The 16914-nt window shown below is 38.0% G+C and overlaps 2 protein-coding genes across 3 annotated transcripts in view; both read right to left on the reverse strand.

The window, feature by feature from the left end:
- f7l (coagulation factor VII, like) overlaps positions 1-3044 on the reverse strand; it is a 14124-nt gene extending 11080 nt beyond the window's left edge. The window contains exon 1 of the mRNA XM_052126466.1: positions 2908-3044. Coding sequence (XP_051982426.1) covers positions 2908-2995 — 88 coding nt within the window. The 5' untranslated portion in view covers positions 2996-3044. The remainder of the gene's footprint in view (positions 1-2907) is intronic.
- A 1765-nt stretch (positions 3045-4809) lies between these two features.
- Positions 4810-16488, reverse strand: LOC127643664 (uncharacterized). 2 transcript variants are annotated; one of them, XM_052126473.1, is made up of 9 exons: positions 16221-16488; positions 15479-15669; positions 15237-15356; positions 14913-15145; positions 13647-13784; positions 9443-9636; positions 8341-8420; positions 8163-8246; positions 4810-6144 (listed from the first exon to the last, which is right to left on the reverse strand). In XM_052126473.1, exons 2-9 carry the CDS (start codon positions 15666-15668, stop codon positions 5999-6001), a joined length of 1185 nt encoding a protein of 394 aa, XP_051982433.1. In that variant the 5' UTR covers position 15669; positions 16221-16488; the 3' UTR covers positions 4810-5998. The 2 variants fall into 2 exon arrangements, with proteins under 2 accessions (XP_051982433.1, XP_051982434.1); XM_052126474.1 differs by having other exon boundaries at positions 15479-15675.
- Positions 16489-16914: the final 426 nt, after the last annotated feature.

Raw genomic sequence — 16914 nt, forward strand, 5'->3', positions numbered from 1 at the left:
TGTAATGTAAGCGTATTGTAATGTGGCGTACTGTAATTGGGTGTATTGTAATTGGGCGTATTGTAATGGGGTGTATTGTAATGGGGTGTATTGTAATGTGAGTGATTGTAATGGGGTGTATTGTAATGGGGTGTATTGTAATTGAGGTGCATTGTAATTGGGTGTATTGTAATGGAGTGTATTGTAATGAGTGTATTGTAATTGGGTGTATAGTAATGGGAGCATATTGTAATTGAGTATTGTAATTGAGTGATAGTAATTGGGTGTATTGTAATTAGGTGATTGTAATGTAGTGATTGTAATGGGGTGTATTGTAATTAAGTGATTGTAATGGGGTGTATTGTAATGGGTGTATTGTAATTGGCTGTATTGTAATGGAATGTATTGTAATGGGGCGTATTGTAATTAGTGATTGTAATGGAGTGTATTGTAATAGGGTGTATTGTAATTAGTGATTGTAATGGAGTGATTGTAATGTAGTGATTGTAATGGGGTGTATTGTAATGAGGTATTGTAATGTAGTGATTGTAATGGGGTGTATTGTAATGTAATGATTGTAATTGAGCGTATTGTAATGGGGTGTATTGTAATGGGGTGTATTGTAATGAATGTACTGTAATGGGGTGTATTGTAATTGAGTGATTGTAATGGGGTGTATTGTAATGGGATGATTGTAATTGGGCATATTGTAATTGGGCGTATTGTAATGGGGCGTATTGTAATGTGGCGTATTGTAATGGGGTGTATTGTAATTGGGCGTATTGTAATTGGGCGTATTGTAATGTGGCGTATTGTAATGGGGCGTATTGTAATTGGGCGTATTGTAATGGGGTGTATTGTAATTGGGCGTATTGTAATGTGGCGTATTGTAATGGGGTGTATTGTAATTGGGCGTATTGTAATGTGGCGTATTGTAATGGGGTGTATTGTAATGTGGCGTATTGTAATGGGGTGTATTGTAATGGGGTGTATTGTAATGTGGCGTATTGTAATGGGGTGTATTGTAATGGGGTGTATTGTAATGGGGTGTATTGTAATGTGGCGTATTGTAATGGGGTGTATTGTAATGGGGTGTATTGTAATGGGGTGTATTGTAATGTGGTGTATTGTAATGGGGTGTATTGTAATGGGGTGTATTGTAATGGGGTGTATTGTAATGTGGTGTATTGTAATGGGGTGTATTGTAATGGGGTGTATTGTAATGGGGTGTATTGTAATGGGGCGTATTGTAATGGGGTGTATTGTAATAGGGTGTATTGTAATTGAGTGATTGTAATGAGGTGTATTGTAATGGAATGTATTGTAATGGATGTATTGTAATGGAGTGTATTGTAATGGGTGTATTGTAATGGAATGTATTGTAATGGAGTGTATTGTAATGTAATGATTGTAATGGAGCGTATTGTAATGGAGCGTATTGTAATAGTAATGTATTGTAATAGGATGTATTGTAATTAGATGTATTGTAATGTAATGTATTGTAATGGAATGTATTGTAATTAATGTATTGTAATTAGGCGTATTGTAATGAGATGTATTGTAATTAAGTGTATTGTAATGTAATGTATTGTAATGGAGTGTATTGTAATTAGGCGTATTGTAATGGAGTGTATTGTAATGGAGTGTATTGTAATGAAGTGTATTGTAATTAAGCGTATTGTAATGGGGTGTATTGTAATGGGGTGTATTGTAATTGGGCGTATTGTAATGGGGTGTATTGTAATGGGGCGTATTGTAATGGGGCGTATTGTAATGGGGTGTATTGTAATTGGGCGTATTGTAATGGGGCGTATTGTAATGGGGTGTATTGTAATGGGGCGTATTGTAATGGGGCGTATTGTAATGGGGTGTATTGTAATGGGGCGTATTGTAATTGGGCGTATTGTAATTGGGTGTATTGTAATTGGGCGTATTGTAATGGGGCGTATTGTAATTGGGTGTATTGTAATGGGGCGTATTGTAATTGGGCGTATTGTAATGTGATGTATTGTAATAGGATGTATTGTAATTAGGTGATTGTAATGAGGATGTATTGTAATAGAGCGTATTGTAATGGAATGTATTGTAATGGAATGTATTGTAATTAGACGTATTGTAATGAGGCGTATTGTAATGGGGCGTATTGTAATGGGGCGTATTGTAATTGGGCGTATTGTAATGGGGCGTATTGTAATGGGGCGTATTGTAATTGGGCGTATTGTAATTGGGCGTATTGTTGTGCCAAAAGGGCTCACAACAGAACTTTTGGAGTTAATGAGTCATTGACGAATAAGGTCCTCAGAGGTGATTAAGATTCTAGTTTAAAACTCGTGTATCAAGGTCAAAGAAATGTAATCTTTGTGTCCATGTTGGTTTCACACAATTTGGTCAACATTTATAGCATTGTATATAGTGTATAAATAATGTTTTAATAACGGTCAAATATAGTAACATCAAGGAATACATGAGTGTACACAAATGAATCAGTTATAAAAAAGATAAAACATTTACATTTACAAATATGAATTTTGAGTCAAGAATATATAGGAGTTTTCTCAGGATTACGCCATTTGACCTGACAAAAATGTGCCTTTTCATTAAAATGTCAAAATATTGATATCAAATGATATGACAAAATAAATATACAGTATATATATTTAATGTCTATGTGCTCCCTGTTATTACTGACAGAAATGGCGAGCTACATGTCGGGTACACCACATGACTTTGATTTGGTTGACTGATATTTTAAACGATTAGTCTTGCCCAAGAGAGTTTGTTTAAACCTGATCTTTGAGTTTAGTTCTCTTGTGCTAGTACAGCAGGGTAAACACAGTGAATATAGATCAGAAACCCGTTTAACACTGAAAGCATTGAGACCGAGACATGAACAGCTCTTTCTTTAAACACTTCAGGTGTCTTTCTTACCTGAGGGAAGCCCCGAGCATGCTGGTATAGCGAGCAGTATGAGTATCATGTGAGACAACTCCATTCTATTCAGGTTTGACTCCATCATATTTTAGTTTCAGGATCGAAGTCCAGCGTGTGTAACCCTCATCGGCGGGTGTCCCATTGCACAATAATACAGTCTGTGACTGAAGCTGATCTTTCTAGAATCTCAACGGCAGATGGAGATGTAGTCTGTTCTGACCTGACACAAACATTCATGTATTCCAGATGTACTGTAAGCTAAGTTAAAGTGAATAACCCTACAGTAGAGGTTTAGCGCTGGAGGGGAACATTATTTAGAAAGTTAGAAAAATTGTCCCATTTTGCCAGAAGTAAGAGACATGAGCAAATTAAACTGACAAATACACTGGTGAGCCAAAAGTTTGGAATAATGATCAGATTTAGCTGTATCTGAGGGAAATTGGTGCTTTAATTCACCAAAGTGGCACTCAACTGATCACAATGTATAATCAGGACAGCACTGATGTAAAACAACATCACTATCTGAAAAATGTCATTTTTGATCAAATCTAGACAGCAGCATCACTCCAACACCTTATCCTCGAGTAATCATGATGAATCGATCATTTGATACTAGAAAATCACCTGCCATCACCTGCTATATTTGGTTCATTAAATGTATCTGAACATTGTCTGTGTGTTTGTGTTTGAGTTGCACAGTATGTAATAGACTGGCATGTCTTAAGGTCAATATTAGGTCAAAAATGGCAAAAAAGAAACATCTTTCTCTAGAAACTCATCAGTCAATCATTGTTTTGAGGAATGAAGGTGATGCAATGCTTCAGATTGATTTCATCCAAAGGTGTAACTACAGTCTTCAAAGACAAAGCACAACTGTTGTGATGTGCAACTAAACAAGAGGAACATCAGAGTCTCTAGTTTGAGACGCCTCACATGTCCTCCGCTGACAGCTTCATTGAATTCTACCTGCTCAACACCAGTTTCATGTACAACAGTAAAGAGAAGACTCTTATGGGAGGAATTGCAAAGAAAAAGACACTTTTGAAACAGAAAAACAAAAAGAAAAGGTTCGAGTGGGCAAAGAAACACAGACATTGGACAACAGATAATTGGAAAAGAGTGTTACGGATCTAAACCCCGTTGAGCTTTTGTGGGATCAGCGAGACTGTAAGATGCATGAGACGTGCCCGACAAGACAGACACATCTATGGCAAGTGCTACAGGAAGTGTGGGGTGAAGGGTCAAGAGCTACAGGAAGTGTGGGGTGAAGGGTCAAGTGCTACAGGAAGTGTGGGGTGAAGGCTCAAGTGCTACAGGAAGTGCGGAGTGAAAGGTCAAGTGCTACAGGAAGTGTGGGGTCAAGGTCACCTGATTATCTGGACAAACTGACCGCTAGAATAACGAGGATCTGTAAAGTTGTCGTTGCTGCACATGGAGGATTTTTTGATGCATTATTTTCAAATTGTAATAGTAATTATTCACATTATTAATATTCTGAATATACATTGTGATCAGTTGAACGCCACTTTGGTGTATAGAATTACCAATTTCTTTCCATAAGAGCAAAATATGTACATTATTCCAAACTTTGTCCGCCGGTGTAAACTGTCGCATCTTTTTAGGTATTTTTCCTCAGTGTAACACTTCTTATGTATTATTCATTGACAAACAACACAAAAGAAAAACTAAAGAGAAAAAGGGGTGCAAAAAGGAAAATGAAGTTGGCACCGTTTCTGGCTCACGGTCTAAAAAACTATAAAACGTCAGATTTATAATAGAGGTCGACTCTTTTATTGGCTTCATATGGTCAAACTAGACAACAAGTTCAACTGTTCCTCACGCTTAAACCTCATGTGGGGTTCAGGTCATTTATGACCCATTGTGATTTAGTTTCTTTAATCAAATGTTATCCTTTACGCATGGAACAAGACTTGGTGACGTTTCCTCCACTAGCTGTAAAACACAAGACATCTGGACTTGATTCGAGAAGTCTACAAGTGGTCGTAGAAAAAATAAAACGGGTCAAAAGTGACCTGCCATAGGAAATGAATGGGACATAATTGAATTAGTCAAATATAAATCAATAAATCAGACACACATAAATGAAGGGGTGAGACTATAAAACATCCACAATGCAGAATATTCCAGCAGATGTCACCAGAGACCCCAATGCATGACATATTGTGATGTTTGACACTCAGGATTAAGTGAAGATCACATAAATGTGCTTATTTTATAGTAAATCAATGGTGCAATTTACAGATCAATCTTGATAGAATATTCAGAATGTAACAACAGTGATGAAGTAACAATTGCACGATGCATCCGTATTTCTATAACGTCTCTTTGAATTTAAAACTCTTCTATAATTTTACCTAAAACATTGAACATCAGCTGCTGTTTCCTCCAGGAAATGTAAATCTAGTCGAAAATCTTGAAGTTCAGAACGTAGCGAGAGACGAGCAGCTCTTTACGTGCTACTGTAACACCACAGAGAGATGTGCGGTTTATACATCAAATTAAACACGTCTCACTGCCATACACTTTTATTTTTAACCAATGTCAAATATAAACATGATTACAAGAATAAAAGCATACATCAGTGCCTGAAAGTCTCAAACACTAAATGAATCTGAATGAAATCACGTGAATAACGAGCAAAAGACACTCGATAATAGAAACTGCTTGATATTACAGAAGAACTGCAATAAACTCCATTAATAGTGCAAAATATGAACCATGACAGAAGTTTAAGCAAACTCACTTTAAGCGGAGTAATGCCATTTTCAGCAACTATATGTGAAATATATGAAAATAAAGTGTAAAGTGTAGATTGAGATATTTGAATCACAACAGAAAGTAACATTAACAACACAAGTGTGCAGCCACATGCTAGTGAAGATGTGTGTGTTCATCATTCTCTCGTGTTGAGAATAAGACGCTGTTTCTAATGCGTTCAGAGGGGAAGTCTCGTTCACTGCAGGATGGAAACCACATCTGTGGGCATCACTTCCTGTGCATGTGTGTGTGTGTAGAGTAAAGAGCACAAAGTAAAAGGAGTTTGAGAGTCAAACAGACAGAATCATTTTTAGGGCAGATCCTGCAGGATGTGAGAGATTTGCCCCGGGGCATTTATCAGCGTGTCTCTCCACTCCTGCGGCATGCTCGAGTTGATATACGCCGCTCTGGCACCCAGAAGAGCTCCTAAAGCAGCACCTCTGTTACAGTTCTCACCTGCGGATACACACACACACACACACACACACACACACACACACACACACACACACACACACACACACGTGGTTAGATAATCACCCACCTGTGACACACATGACAGATGACCACAAGCGTCTATGTAAGAGTCAATGTGCAGTCATTAATGCAACTAACTAAACTACATTTGTCCAAAAGTGCTTTCTCTGACTTAGATTCAGAGCCTTGTTTACTGCCCTTCCATTCCACATTATACGACCATCCAAACTGAATCATGCCCGCTACTACACACGTTATTAAGCGCTAAGGTCGAATCTCAGTTGCCTCCGCGTCTGAAACCGTCAATCCGCGCATCTTATCATGTGACTCGTTGAGAGCTTTACCGTGGAGACGTAGTGTGTGTGGAGGCTCATGCTACTCTCCACGATCCACACACAACTCACCACACGCCCCATTGAGAGAACCACTAATCACCACCACGAGGAGGTTACCCCATGTGACTCTACCCTCCCTAGCAACCGAGCCAATTTGGTTCCCCATGTGACTCTACCCTCCCTAGCAACCGGGCCAATTTGGTTCCCCATGTGACTCTACCCTCCCTAGCAACCGGGCCAATTTGGTTCCCCATGTGACTCTACCCTCCCTAGCAACCGGGCCAATTTGGTTGCCCCCATGTGACTCTACCCTCCCTAGCAACTGGGCCAATTTGGTTACCCCATGTGACTCTACCCTCACTAGTAACCGGACCAATTTGGTTACCCCATGTGACTCTACCCTCCCTAGCAACCGGGACAATTTGTTTACCCCATGTGACTCTACCCTCCCTAGTAACCGGGCCAATTTGGTTACCCCATGTGACTCTACCCTCCCTAGCAACCGGGCCAATTTGGTTACCCCATGTGACTCTACCCTCCCTAGCAACCGGGACAATTTGGTTACCCCATGTGACTCTACCCTCCCTAGCAACCGGGACAATTTGGTTACCCCATGTGACTCTACCCTCCCTAGCAACCGGGACAATTTGGTTACCCCATGTGACTCTACCCTCCCTAGCAACCGGGACAATTTGGTTACCCCATGTGACTCTACCCTCCCTAGCAACCGGGACAATTTGGTTACCCCATGTGACTCTACCCTCCCTAGAAACCGGGACAATTTGGTTACCCCATGTGACTCCCACATACAGAGACGCATTTCAAACGAGTCCACACACAAGATAATCAGATGTATAGATCATTAGATAATCCACATGAAGCACAATGTTACATATGACCACCAGGAGATGGCGCCAAATACACGACACAGACTCAATGATGACTCAAATGACACAGAATGAAACTCATTTTGTGAAATCTCATGACTAAAATCATGTCTGCATGCTATGCAAACCTTTAGTCATTGTTGTGTTTGCATGTGTAATTAGTTCATATGTACAATTATTATCTTTTATTTGTTTGGAGATGTTTTTGGACACTATGATACATTATATTTGTAATATTGTAACTTATTTGTTGTTTTTGTCGAGTCTTTAATTTTGGGTATGTCCCTGAAACAGGAAATCTTTAAAAACACCTTCAGAGCTCAAAGGGTTAAATAGCTTCAATATAGTTGAACTACTTTTTGTTATTATCTTGTTTTGAAACTAACACATTTTTAATGTACAGACTTTTTTGGCTGGAGATTACTAGTTTGAGTAGTTATGACTCATTTATAGCAAAAAGTTTCAGTTTCAAAGGAGCTTCACCGATACTCACACACACACACACACACACACACACACACACATACACACACACACACACATGCACATGTGCATACGCTAACAGACACACACACATATGCATGTGCTCACAGATACAAATACACACACACACACACACACACACACACACATGTGCATATGCTAACAGACACACACACACACACACACACACACACATATTCATGTGCTCACAGACACACACACACACACACACACACACACGTGCATAGGCTAACAGACACACACACACACACACACACATTTAGAAACACACCTCCACAGTTAGTGTTGGTCAGGATCCCCCCCGCCACATCATTATGAAAGATGTATGCCAAGTAAAACAGACTGCTGAGAGCTCCTGAAGACATGAAACACACACAGTCATACACAGAGCAGACAACCAATCAAACATGTCTAAATCATTAGTAGTTTAGTGTTTGATTGTGTGTCACCTTGTGTGTAACAGGCGAGACCGAGCGACTCCACGGCTCTCTGATGAACCTTCAGTCTTTCTTCTGATGATGCTGGAAACCTGAAGCACAAACAAACTATTCATTATAAACACAGCCCAAACACACAACACTGGGACATTAGTGACATAAAGGCCAACAGATTAACCATTAAAGACTCGCACAAAACATGTTTTTATTTGGGGTCTCCAACCAGATTCACATTTGTATTCTTCTATAACATGATGAAAACTTGTATGATGTTTATACTTTACAAGAATGCACTTAAAGCAGGAACATTTCATGCTGCTTCATTCACAAATCTTTAGTATATTACAGTTATATTCATTTGAATGGATTCATAGAAATGTATTTCTTTATTCCTGTGGGTGGCTAGAATTTCCTTGCATGTGGCAGAAACTTAAAATGTAATGTAATTTCCTCAATTATAAGTAGAATAATAATTTCCCCACATTGTCAGAGAACTGAAAACAAAAATGACATAAAAACAGACCATGATGGAAATGTTTCCACTCAGAACATCAGTGACGGATCACGATTATTTGAGTGCAACGTCAGATTGAGATGGTTTATAATGCATGCTTTAATTATTACAATAAATATACACTACCGGTCCAATGTTTAGGGTAACTTCACATTTTAGAATATATAATAAAGGTCAGAAAAGGTTTGTGAACACCTGGTTTAATGTACGCACTCATTGAAGCACTAGTTTGAAAGCAGTAACTAACACAGGGCTTTCTTCTAAACACTCATTTCCTCATTCACTATGAGATGATGATCATTCACACTGCCTGACAATGTTACAGGCATAGGCGGAAATCGCGGGGGGACCCCCCCTATCTGAGGGTTGTCCCCCCCTAAAATATCATTAAAATATGTGTATTGTAAATAATATAATGATATATTCTTAAAATAATTGTTTAAGAAATAAAATACAAATGCAAACGGGGCAACAACAAAAAACCCCTTGGTGTCCCCTTCAAAAATTGCTCTTGAGAATTGTTATGTTTATTGTCCCCCCCAAACATTTTGATGAAATTCTCGCCCCTGGTTACAGGTCTGCTGTTCCTACGTGACTGACCTCTCTGCACGCTGTATAAAGGGTTGGCATGTGTCCCAGGCGTCCAGCACGGGTGATTTCAGGGCATTCTCCGCCTGCTGCTTCAGACACGCTCCGTTCAGTGTGCCGTGGAGCACTCCCACATACAGAGACACAAACTGCTCCAGCTTCGGATGAGGGTGAGTGACTTTCACAAACGTCACTGCAGCAGACACCTCCACACAATCATGAACAAAACAATAATTAAAACAATTCTGACTTTATTTCTCACAATCGTGACTATACCTTGTGACAATATACCTCACAATCGTGACTATACCTTGAGACAATATACCTCACAATCGTGACTTTATCTTGTGACAATATACCTCACAATCGTGACTTTATCTTGTGACAATATACCTCACAATCGTGACTATATCTTGTGACAATATACCTCACAATCGTGACTTTATCTTGTGACAATATACCTCACAATCGTGACTTTATCTTGTGACAATATACCTCACAATCGTGACTATACCTTGAGACAATATACCTCACAATCGTGACTTTATCTTGTGACAATATACCTCACAATCGTGACTATACCTTGTGACGATATACCTCACAATCGTGACTATACCTTGTGACGATATACCTCACAATCGTGACTTTATCTTGTGACAATATACCTCGCAATCGTGACTATATCTTGTGACAATATACCTCACAATCGTGACTTTATCTTGTGACAATATACCTCGCAATCGTGACTATATCTTGTGACAATATACCTCGCAATCGTGACTATATCTTGTGACAATATACCTCACAATCGTGATTTTATCTTGTGACAATATACCTCACAATCGTGACTATATCTTGTGACAATATACCTCTCAATCGTGACTTTATCTTGTGACAATATACCTCACAATCGTGACTATATCTTGTGACAATATACCTCACAATCGTGACTATATCTTGTGACAATATACCTCACAATCGTGACTTTATCTTGTACCAATATACCTCACAATCGTGACTATATCTTGTGACAATATACCTCACAATCGTGACTATATCTTGTGACAATATACCTCACAATCGTGACTTTATCTTGTGACAATATACCTCACAATCGTGACTTTATCTTGTGACAATATACCTCACAATCGTGACTTTATCTTGTGACAATATACCTCACAATCGTGACTTTATCTTGTGACAATATACCTCACAATCGTGACTTTATCTTGTGACAATATACCTCACAATCGTGACTTTATCTTGTGACAATATACCTCACAATCGTGACTTTATCTTGTGACAATATACCTCACAATCGTGACTTTATCTTGTGACAATATACCTCACAATCGTGACTTTATCTTGTGACAATATACCTCACAATCGTGACTTTATCTTGTGACAATATACCTCACAATCGTGACTTTATCTTGTGACAATATACCTCACAATCGTGACTTTATCTTGTGACAATATACCTCACAATCGTGACTATATCTTGTGACAATATACCTCACAATCGTGACTTTATCTTGTGACAATATACCTCACAATCGTGACTATATCTTGTGACAATATACCTCGCAATCGTGACTATATCTTGTGACAATATACCTCGCAATCGTGACTATATCTTGTGACAATATACCTCGCAATCGTGACTATATCTTGTGACAATATACCTCGCAATCGTGACTATATCTTGTGACAATATACCTCACAATCGTGACTTTATCTTGTGACAATATACCTCACAATCGTGACTATATCTTGTGACAATATACCTCACAATCGTGACTTTATCTTGTGACAATATACCTCACAATCGTGACTATATCTTGTGACAATATACCTCACAATCGTGACTATATCTTGTGACAATATACCTCACAATCGTGACTATATCTTGTGACAATATACCTCACAATCGTGACTTTATCTTGTGACAATATACCTCACAATCGTGACTATATCTTGTGACAATATACCTCACAATCGTGACTTTATCTTGTGACAATATACCTCACAATCGTGACTTTATCTTGTGACAATATACCTCACAATCGTGACTATATCTTGTGACAATATACCTCACAATCGTGACTTTATCTTGTGACAATATACCTCACAATCGTGACTATATCTTGTGACAATATACCTCGCAATCGTGACTATATCTTGTGACAATATACCTCACAATCGTGACTTTATCGTGTGACAATATACCTCACAATCGTGACTTTATCTTGTGACAATATACCTCACAATCGTGACTATATCTTGTGACGATATACCTCACAATCGTGACTATATCTTGTGACGATATACCTCGCAATCGTGACTATATCTTGTGACAATATACCTCACAATCGTGACTTTATCTTGTGACAATATACCTCGCAATCGTGACTATATCTTGTGACAATATACCTCACAATCGTGACTTTATCTTGTGACAATATACCTCGCAATCGTGACTATATCTTGTGACAATATACCTCACAATCGTGACTTTATCTTGTGACAATATACCTCACAATCGTGACTATATCTTGTGACAATATACCTCACAATCGTGACTATATCTTGTGACAATATACCTCACAATCGTGACTATATCTTGTGACGATATACCTCGCAATCGTGACTATATCTTGTGACGATATACCTCACAATCGTGACTATATCTTGTGACAATATACCTCGCAATCGTGACTATATCTTGTGACAATATACCTCACAATCGTGACTTTATCTTGTGACAATATACCTCACAATCGTGACTTTATCTTGTGACAATATACCTCCCAATCGTGACTATATCTTGTGACAATATACCTCCCAATCGTGACTATATCTTGTGACGATATACCTCGCAATCGTGACTATATCTTGTGACGATATACCTCGCAATCGTGACTATATCTTGTGACGATATACCTCGCAATCGTGACTATATCTTGTGACAATATACCTCACAATCGTGACTATATCTTGTGACAATATACCTCACAATCGTGACTTTATCTTGTGACAATATACCTCACAATCGTGACTATATCTTGTGACAATATACCTCACAATCGTGACTATATCTTGTGACAATATACCTCACAATCGTGACTTTATCTTGTGACAATATACCTCACAATCGTGACTATATCTTGTGACAATATACCTCACAATCGTGACTATATCTTGTGACAATATACCTCACAATCGTGACTATATCTTGTGACAATATACCTCGCAATCGTGACTATATCTTGTGACAATATACCTCACAATCGTGACTATATCTTGTGACAATATACCTCACAATCGTGACTATATCTTGTGACAATATACCTCACAATCGTGACTATATCTTGTGACAATATACCTCACAATCGTGACTTTATCTTGTGACAATATACCTCACAATCGTGACTATATCTTGTGACAATATACCTCACAATCGTGACTTTATCTTGTGACAATATACCTCACAATTGTTGCAACTATTTCTTATAAATGCGACTTTAAATCTGAATTTCACTTGATTGGGATCTATATCTCGCAATTGCAAATATTTCTTGTAATTTCAACTTTAAATCTTGCCATTGTAATTTTATATCTCGCAACTTTAATATGAATTTCTGCAATTGTGACTTTAAATCTTGGAATTGCATCTTTCTATCTTGTGACATTATTTCTCACAGCTGCAACTTTATTTCTTGTAATTGTGACTTCAACTCTTGCAGTCTGGAAACACCTACTCATTTTTTATTATGAGTATTTTCCCACATTTTGGATTAACTTCACATGAATGGAAAATGCAAATTCTATTGATAGTCAAATAAAAGCTCTGTTGTGTTTTAAGTTGTTGTTTGTGTAGATTCTGAACACTATTGATGGAGTTCACATGTATTCTGGACACTTACTGCTTTTCCTTTGTATTTTTCAAAGAAATACATTCATTTATTCAATCATACAAATTATGTATGAATGAATATCTTTGATAAAGTCAAGTGGCAAGTGTCCAGATTTCATGTGAACTCCATAATTCATACTTTCAAGCATTTAAGTTCTTTACATCAAACAGTTATTAAGATGAGAAAGATGAATTCAGTCAAGCGTATGTAAACTAATAGTGTAAATGACAATCTCAAATGTGACTCTTTATAGTGATTGGCCATTAGAGAATGATGTCATGTAGTCTGAGAGTACTCACTGACTCCTCCTGATTAGCTGAGGCAGAAAGCAGGACAAATGGGATGGTCATAGGCAGACAACCAATAGCGTTCAGTTGACCGTCAGGAAATGACACGTTCATCATGCGTTGGGAGCGCCGCTCTGCAAACTCCAGAATCTGATGAAGAACCGAGTCACAGAAGTGTTCATGAGTCTGACGCAGGTGAGAAACAGGTGAGCTCAAGTGAGGATGAACATGGGAAATCAAACAAATGAGGGAGAATATCACAAAACAACAGTCATACATATATTGTGTATGTCTTGTGTCTATACTTTTAAAACATTGAGTATATATTTATTTATTTTCTCCCCAATTTGGAATTATTTTCGTAAAGCAAAACATCATTTCTTATTTTTGTCTTTTGATTTTGGGGTGAAATATGAGCAGCACATGTTCTTTGTGAGATTCACCCTTTAAGCTAAACCGATAAAAAATGATTATCCAACACACAACAGGTTTCGTTTGAAAGTTTAGAAGCTCTATTTTCTGATGCATGTGACATTATGACCAAAACTGAACAAGTGCTTTGAAATCTGCAGATAAATCAGAAATGTTCAGTTTTTATCATTTATTAATAATTTTGCACTGCACATAGTATTACAATCAATAAAAACATCAAACTGATCAAATATTCATGTGTCATATATTGTTGGAAAGATCTTAAATAGTAAAATAGTATGTTAGTGTTGCTCGTATGATGCATTTTCACTTATAACTTCACTAATTATAAACGGAACATAAAGTCTCACATATGATTATTTAGAGTCTGTGATTATCTTTCAATGGAGTCCACACACAAGATAATCAGATGTATAGATCATTAGATAATCCACATGAAGCACAATGTTACATATGACCACCAGGAGATGGCGCCAAATACATGAGACAGACTCAATGATGACTCAAATGACACAGAATGAAACTCATTCTGTGAAATCTCATGACTAAAATCATGTGTGCATGCTATGCAAACCTTTAGTCATTGTTGTGTTTGCATGTGTAATTAGTTCTTATGTACAATTATTATCTTTTATTTGTTTGGAGATGTTTTTGGACACTATGATCAATTATATTTGTTATGTTGGAACTTTTGATTGCTTTGTTGAATCATCACAAAATATTTTGACATGATTGGGAACAAAACAAAAGTAGTTTTTCAGAGCCCCCTTATTTACAACCAGAGATATATAATGTCAAATAAGTAGTAAAAAAAAAATGTGGTTAAAGACAACATTAGAGTTCCACCTCTTTCGGTGTGGTGGGTTTGAATTCCTGCCAATCCGAGAAGAATGATCTGTGAAAGGATTCTGCATACGTGTCGTCGTGTGTTCCGGGACACGTCATGAACTGAACGTAATCTGACAGAACAGCAGCTCTCGCTTCAGGATCCGTAACACTGACAAACCGACCGGCGCTCAGAACCCGCGCCACCCGCAGAGCACATAGAGTGTTCAGGGTGTTCTCGCCCGCTTTCAGACCTACACAGCACACGAGAGATCGTACTTAAATTAATGCTAGCAATGAGATCTCTAGTACATGTTCATCTGATACAATCTTTAAGTGTTTTACCTTGATGGTAATGTACTGATCCTCTCTGAGCCGTCCAGAACTTCAGCTTATCATGTAGAATCACATTACCCACCACAGGAGCCCTGGCACCAGACGACAAGCCCGTGCGCCCGCTGCCAGCTGTCAACCACCATTCATCATCATTACATTCTAATCCTATACTTCCTAACATTCAGCAGTTGTTTTAACAAGGGCAGAACGCATTCATAATTGAATGTTCTTGCTCTTATAAGCTGTGTAACCTGAATTGGACAGGGTGAGTATGCTGGATGGGTGTCGGTCTCGCGGGGCATTGAATCCACTGATCCAGCCACCGAAGTCGGATCTGATGTCATGGGTGTTGTAGTACCAGTGAACGGGCATCGACATAGCGTCCGCCGCACACATGCCCCACAGCGCATCAGCGACTGACCTGCGCACCTGAGACTGCATCCTCACTCAACACATGAATACAGAAAAATACATCACATCCCCTTACAAACATTCATTATGTAGTATGCAATCATTTTTATCAGACACTAAATAAAAAATTACAAAAAGGTTTTTTCGATCTGACACATATGATTATTTAGAGTCGGTAATTATCTTTCAATGGAGTCCACACACAAGATAATCAGATGTATAGATCATTAGATAATCCACATGAAGCACAATGTTACATATGACCACCAGGAGATGGCGCCAAATACACGACACAGACTCAATGATGACTCAAATGACACTTAAATGATAATAATAATAATAATTAATATCAACAATTTTGTGTATACCTCCTTTGCCATCATTTAATTGTTTTATAATCATATTCTGTATAATGGCATTATATCACGCACACTTCTTAATTAAAAATATCAGTTGCATAAAATTACTTTACTATTACACAGAATGTCATTTGAATGGAGCAGCACATTTACACCTACACAAACTATACATTATACATATGAGTGAATCAATCATATACATTTGAATGAATGAATATCTTACTGTAACTCCTCTGTCCAGTGAACACAAACACACACTCGGTATGTTTCTATCAGCTGTGTAATAGTTGTATAACTGCACAATCATTGTGTTATGAAACCTAACAGGAGCTGCATTACATCATAACCTATGTAACATACATAACCTATGTAACATACATAACCTATGTAATATAATGTCATAGAACTGCTCTGTTATGCATGACAACAAACAAACATTTTAGCCTACAAAGAACATCTGTTTACTGTGTTATCACTAGTAAAATAAACAGCTGGTGTCGTACACAGACAGACATCATTAACCGAGTATTGAATCACTGATGGATCGTGAACTCATGAACGCTTAATCTTTATAAACGGGTCACACCACTTTAGTAACACTGTCAAGTGTCGGATTAAACACTACAGTAATTATTATCACTTTAATAAAGAACGTGCTTAATGAGTCAGTGTGAAAATCACTAGTTATGAGATAGCGAGCATCGATTGTTTTGGACTTCTACTTGAAACACAACATCGGAGGACCGTTTGATTCATTTTAGCGAGTCGGTTCGTTGCCATGATACACGATTCACCAAATGGTTTGAGTGTTTTCAGGAGCATTTTCCGTCGCTATAAAACATGTTTGAGTTCAATACTGAAGTATATCACGATGCTTCAATTAGAGTTTACAAACTGGGTTTGGAGTGGAGAATCGA

The sequence above is a fragment of the Xyrauchen texanus genome, chromosome 5 (genome assembly GCF_025860055.1).
Source record: "Xyrauchen texanus isolate HMW12.3.18 chromosome 5, RBS_HiC_50CHRs, whole genome shotgun sequence".
NCBI lineage: Eukaryota > Metazoa > Chordata > Actinopteri > Cypriniformes > Catostomidae > Xyrauchen > Xyrauchen texanus.

Coding starts and splice junctions, on each gene's coding strand:
- LOC127643664 (XM_052126473.1), bottom strand. CDS start 15,668: ATGCAGTCTCAGGTGCGCAGGTCAGTCGCTGATGCGCTGTGGGGCATG. Junction 15,146..15,236: donor ATCAGTACATTACCATCAAG/GTAAAACACTTA, acceptor TGTGCTGTGTAG/GTCTGAAAGCGGGCGAGAAC. Junction 13,785..14,912: donor AACCCACCACACCGAAAGAG/GTGGAACTCTAA, acceptor GTTCTTCATCAG/ATTCTGGAGTTTGCAGAGCG.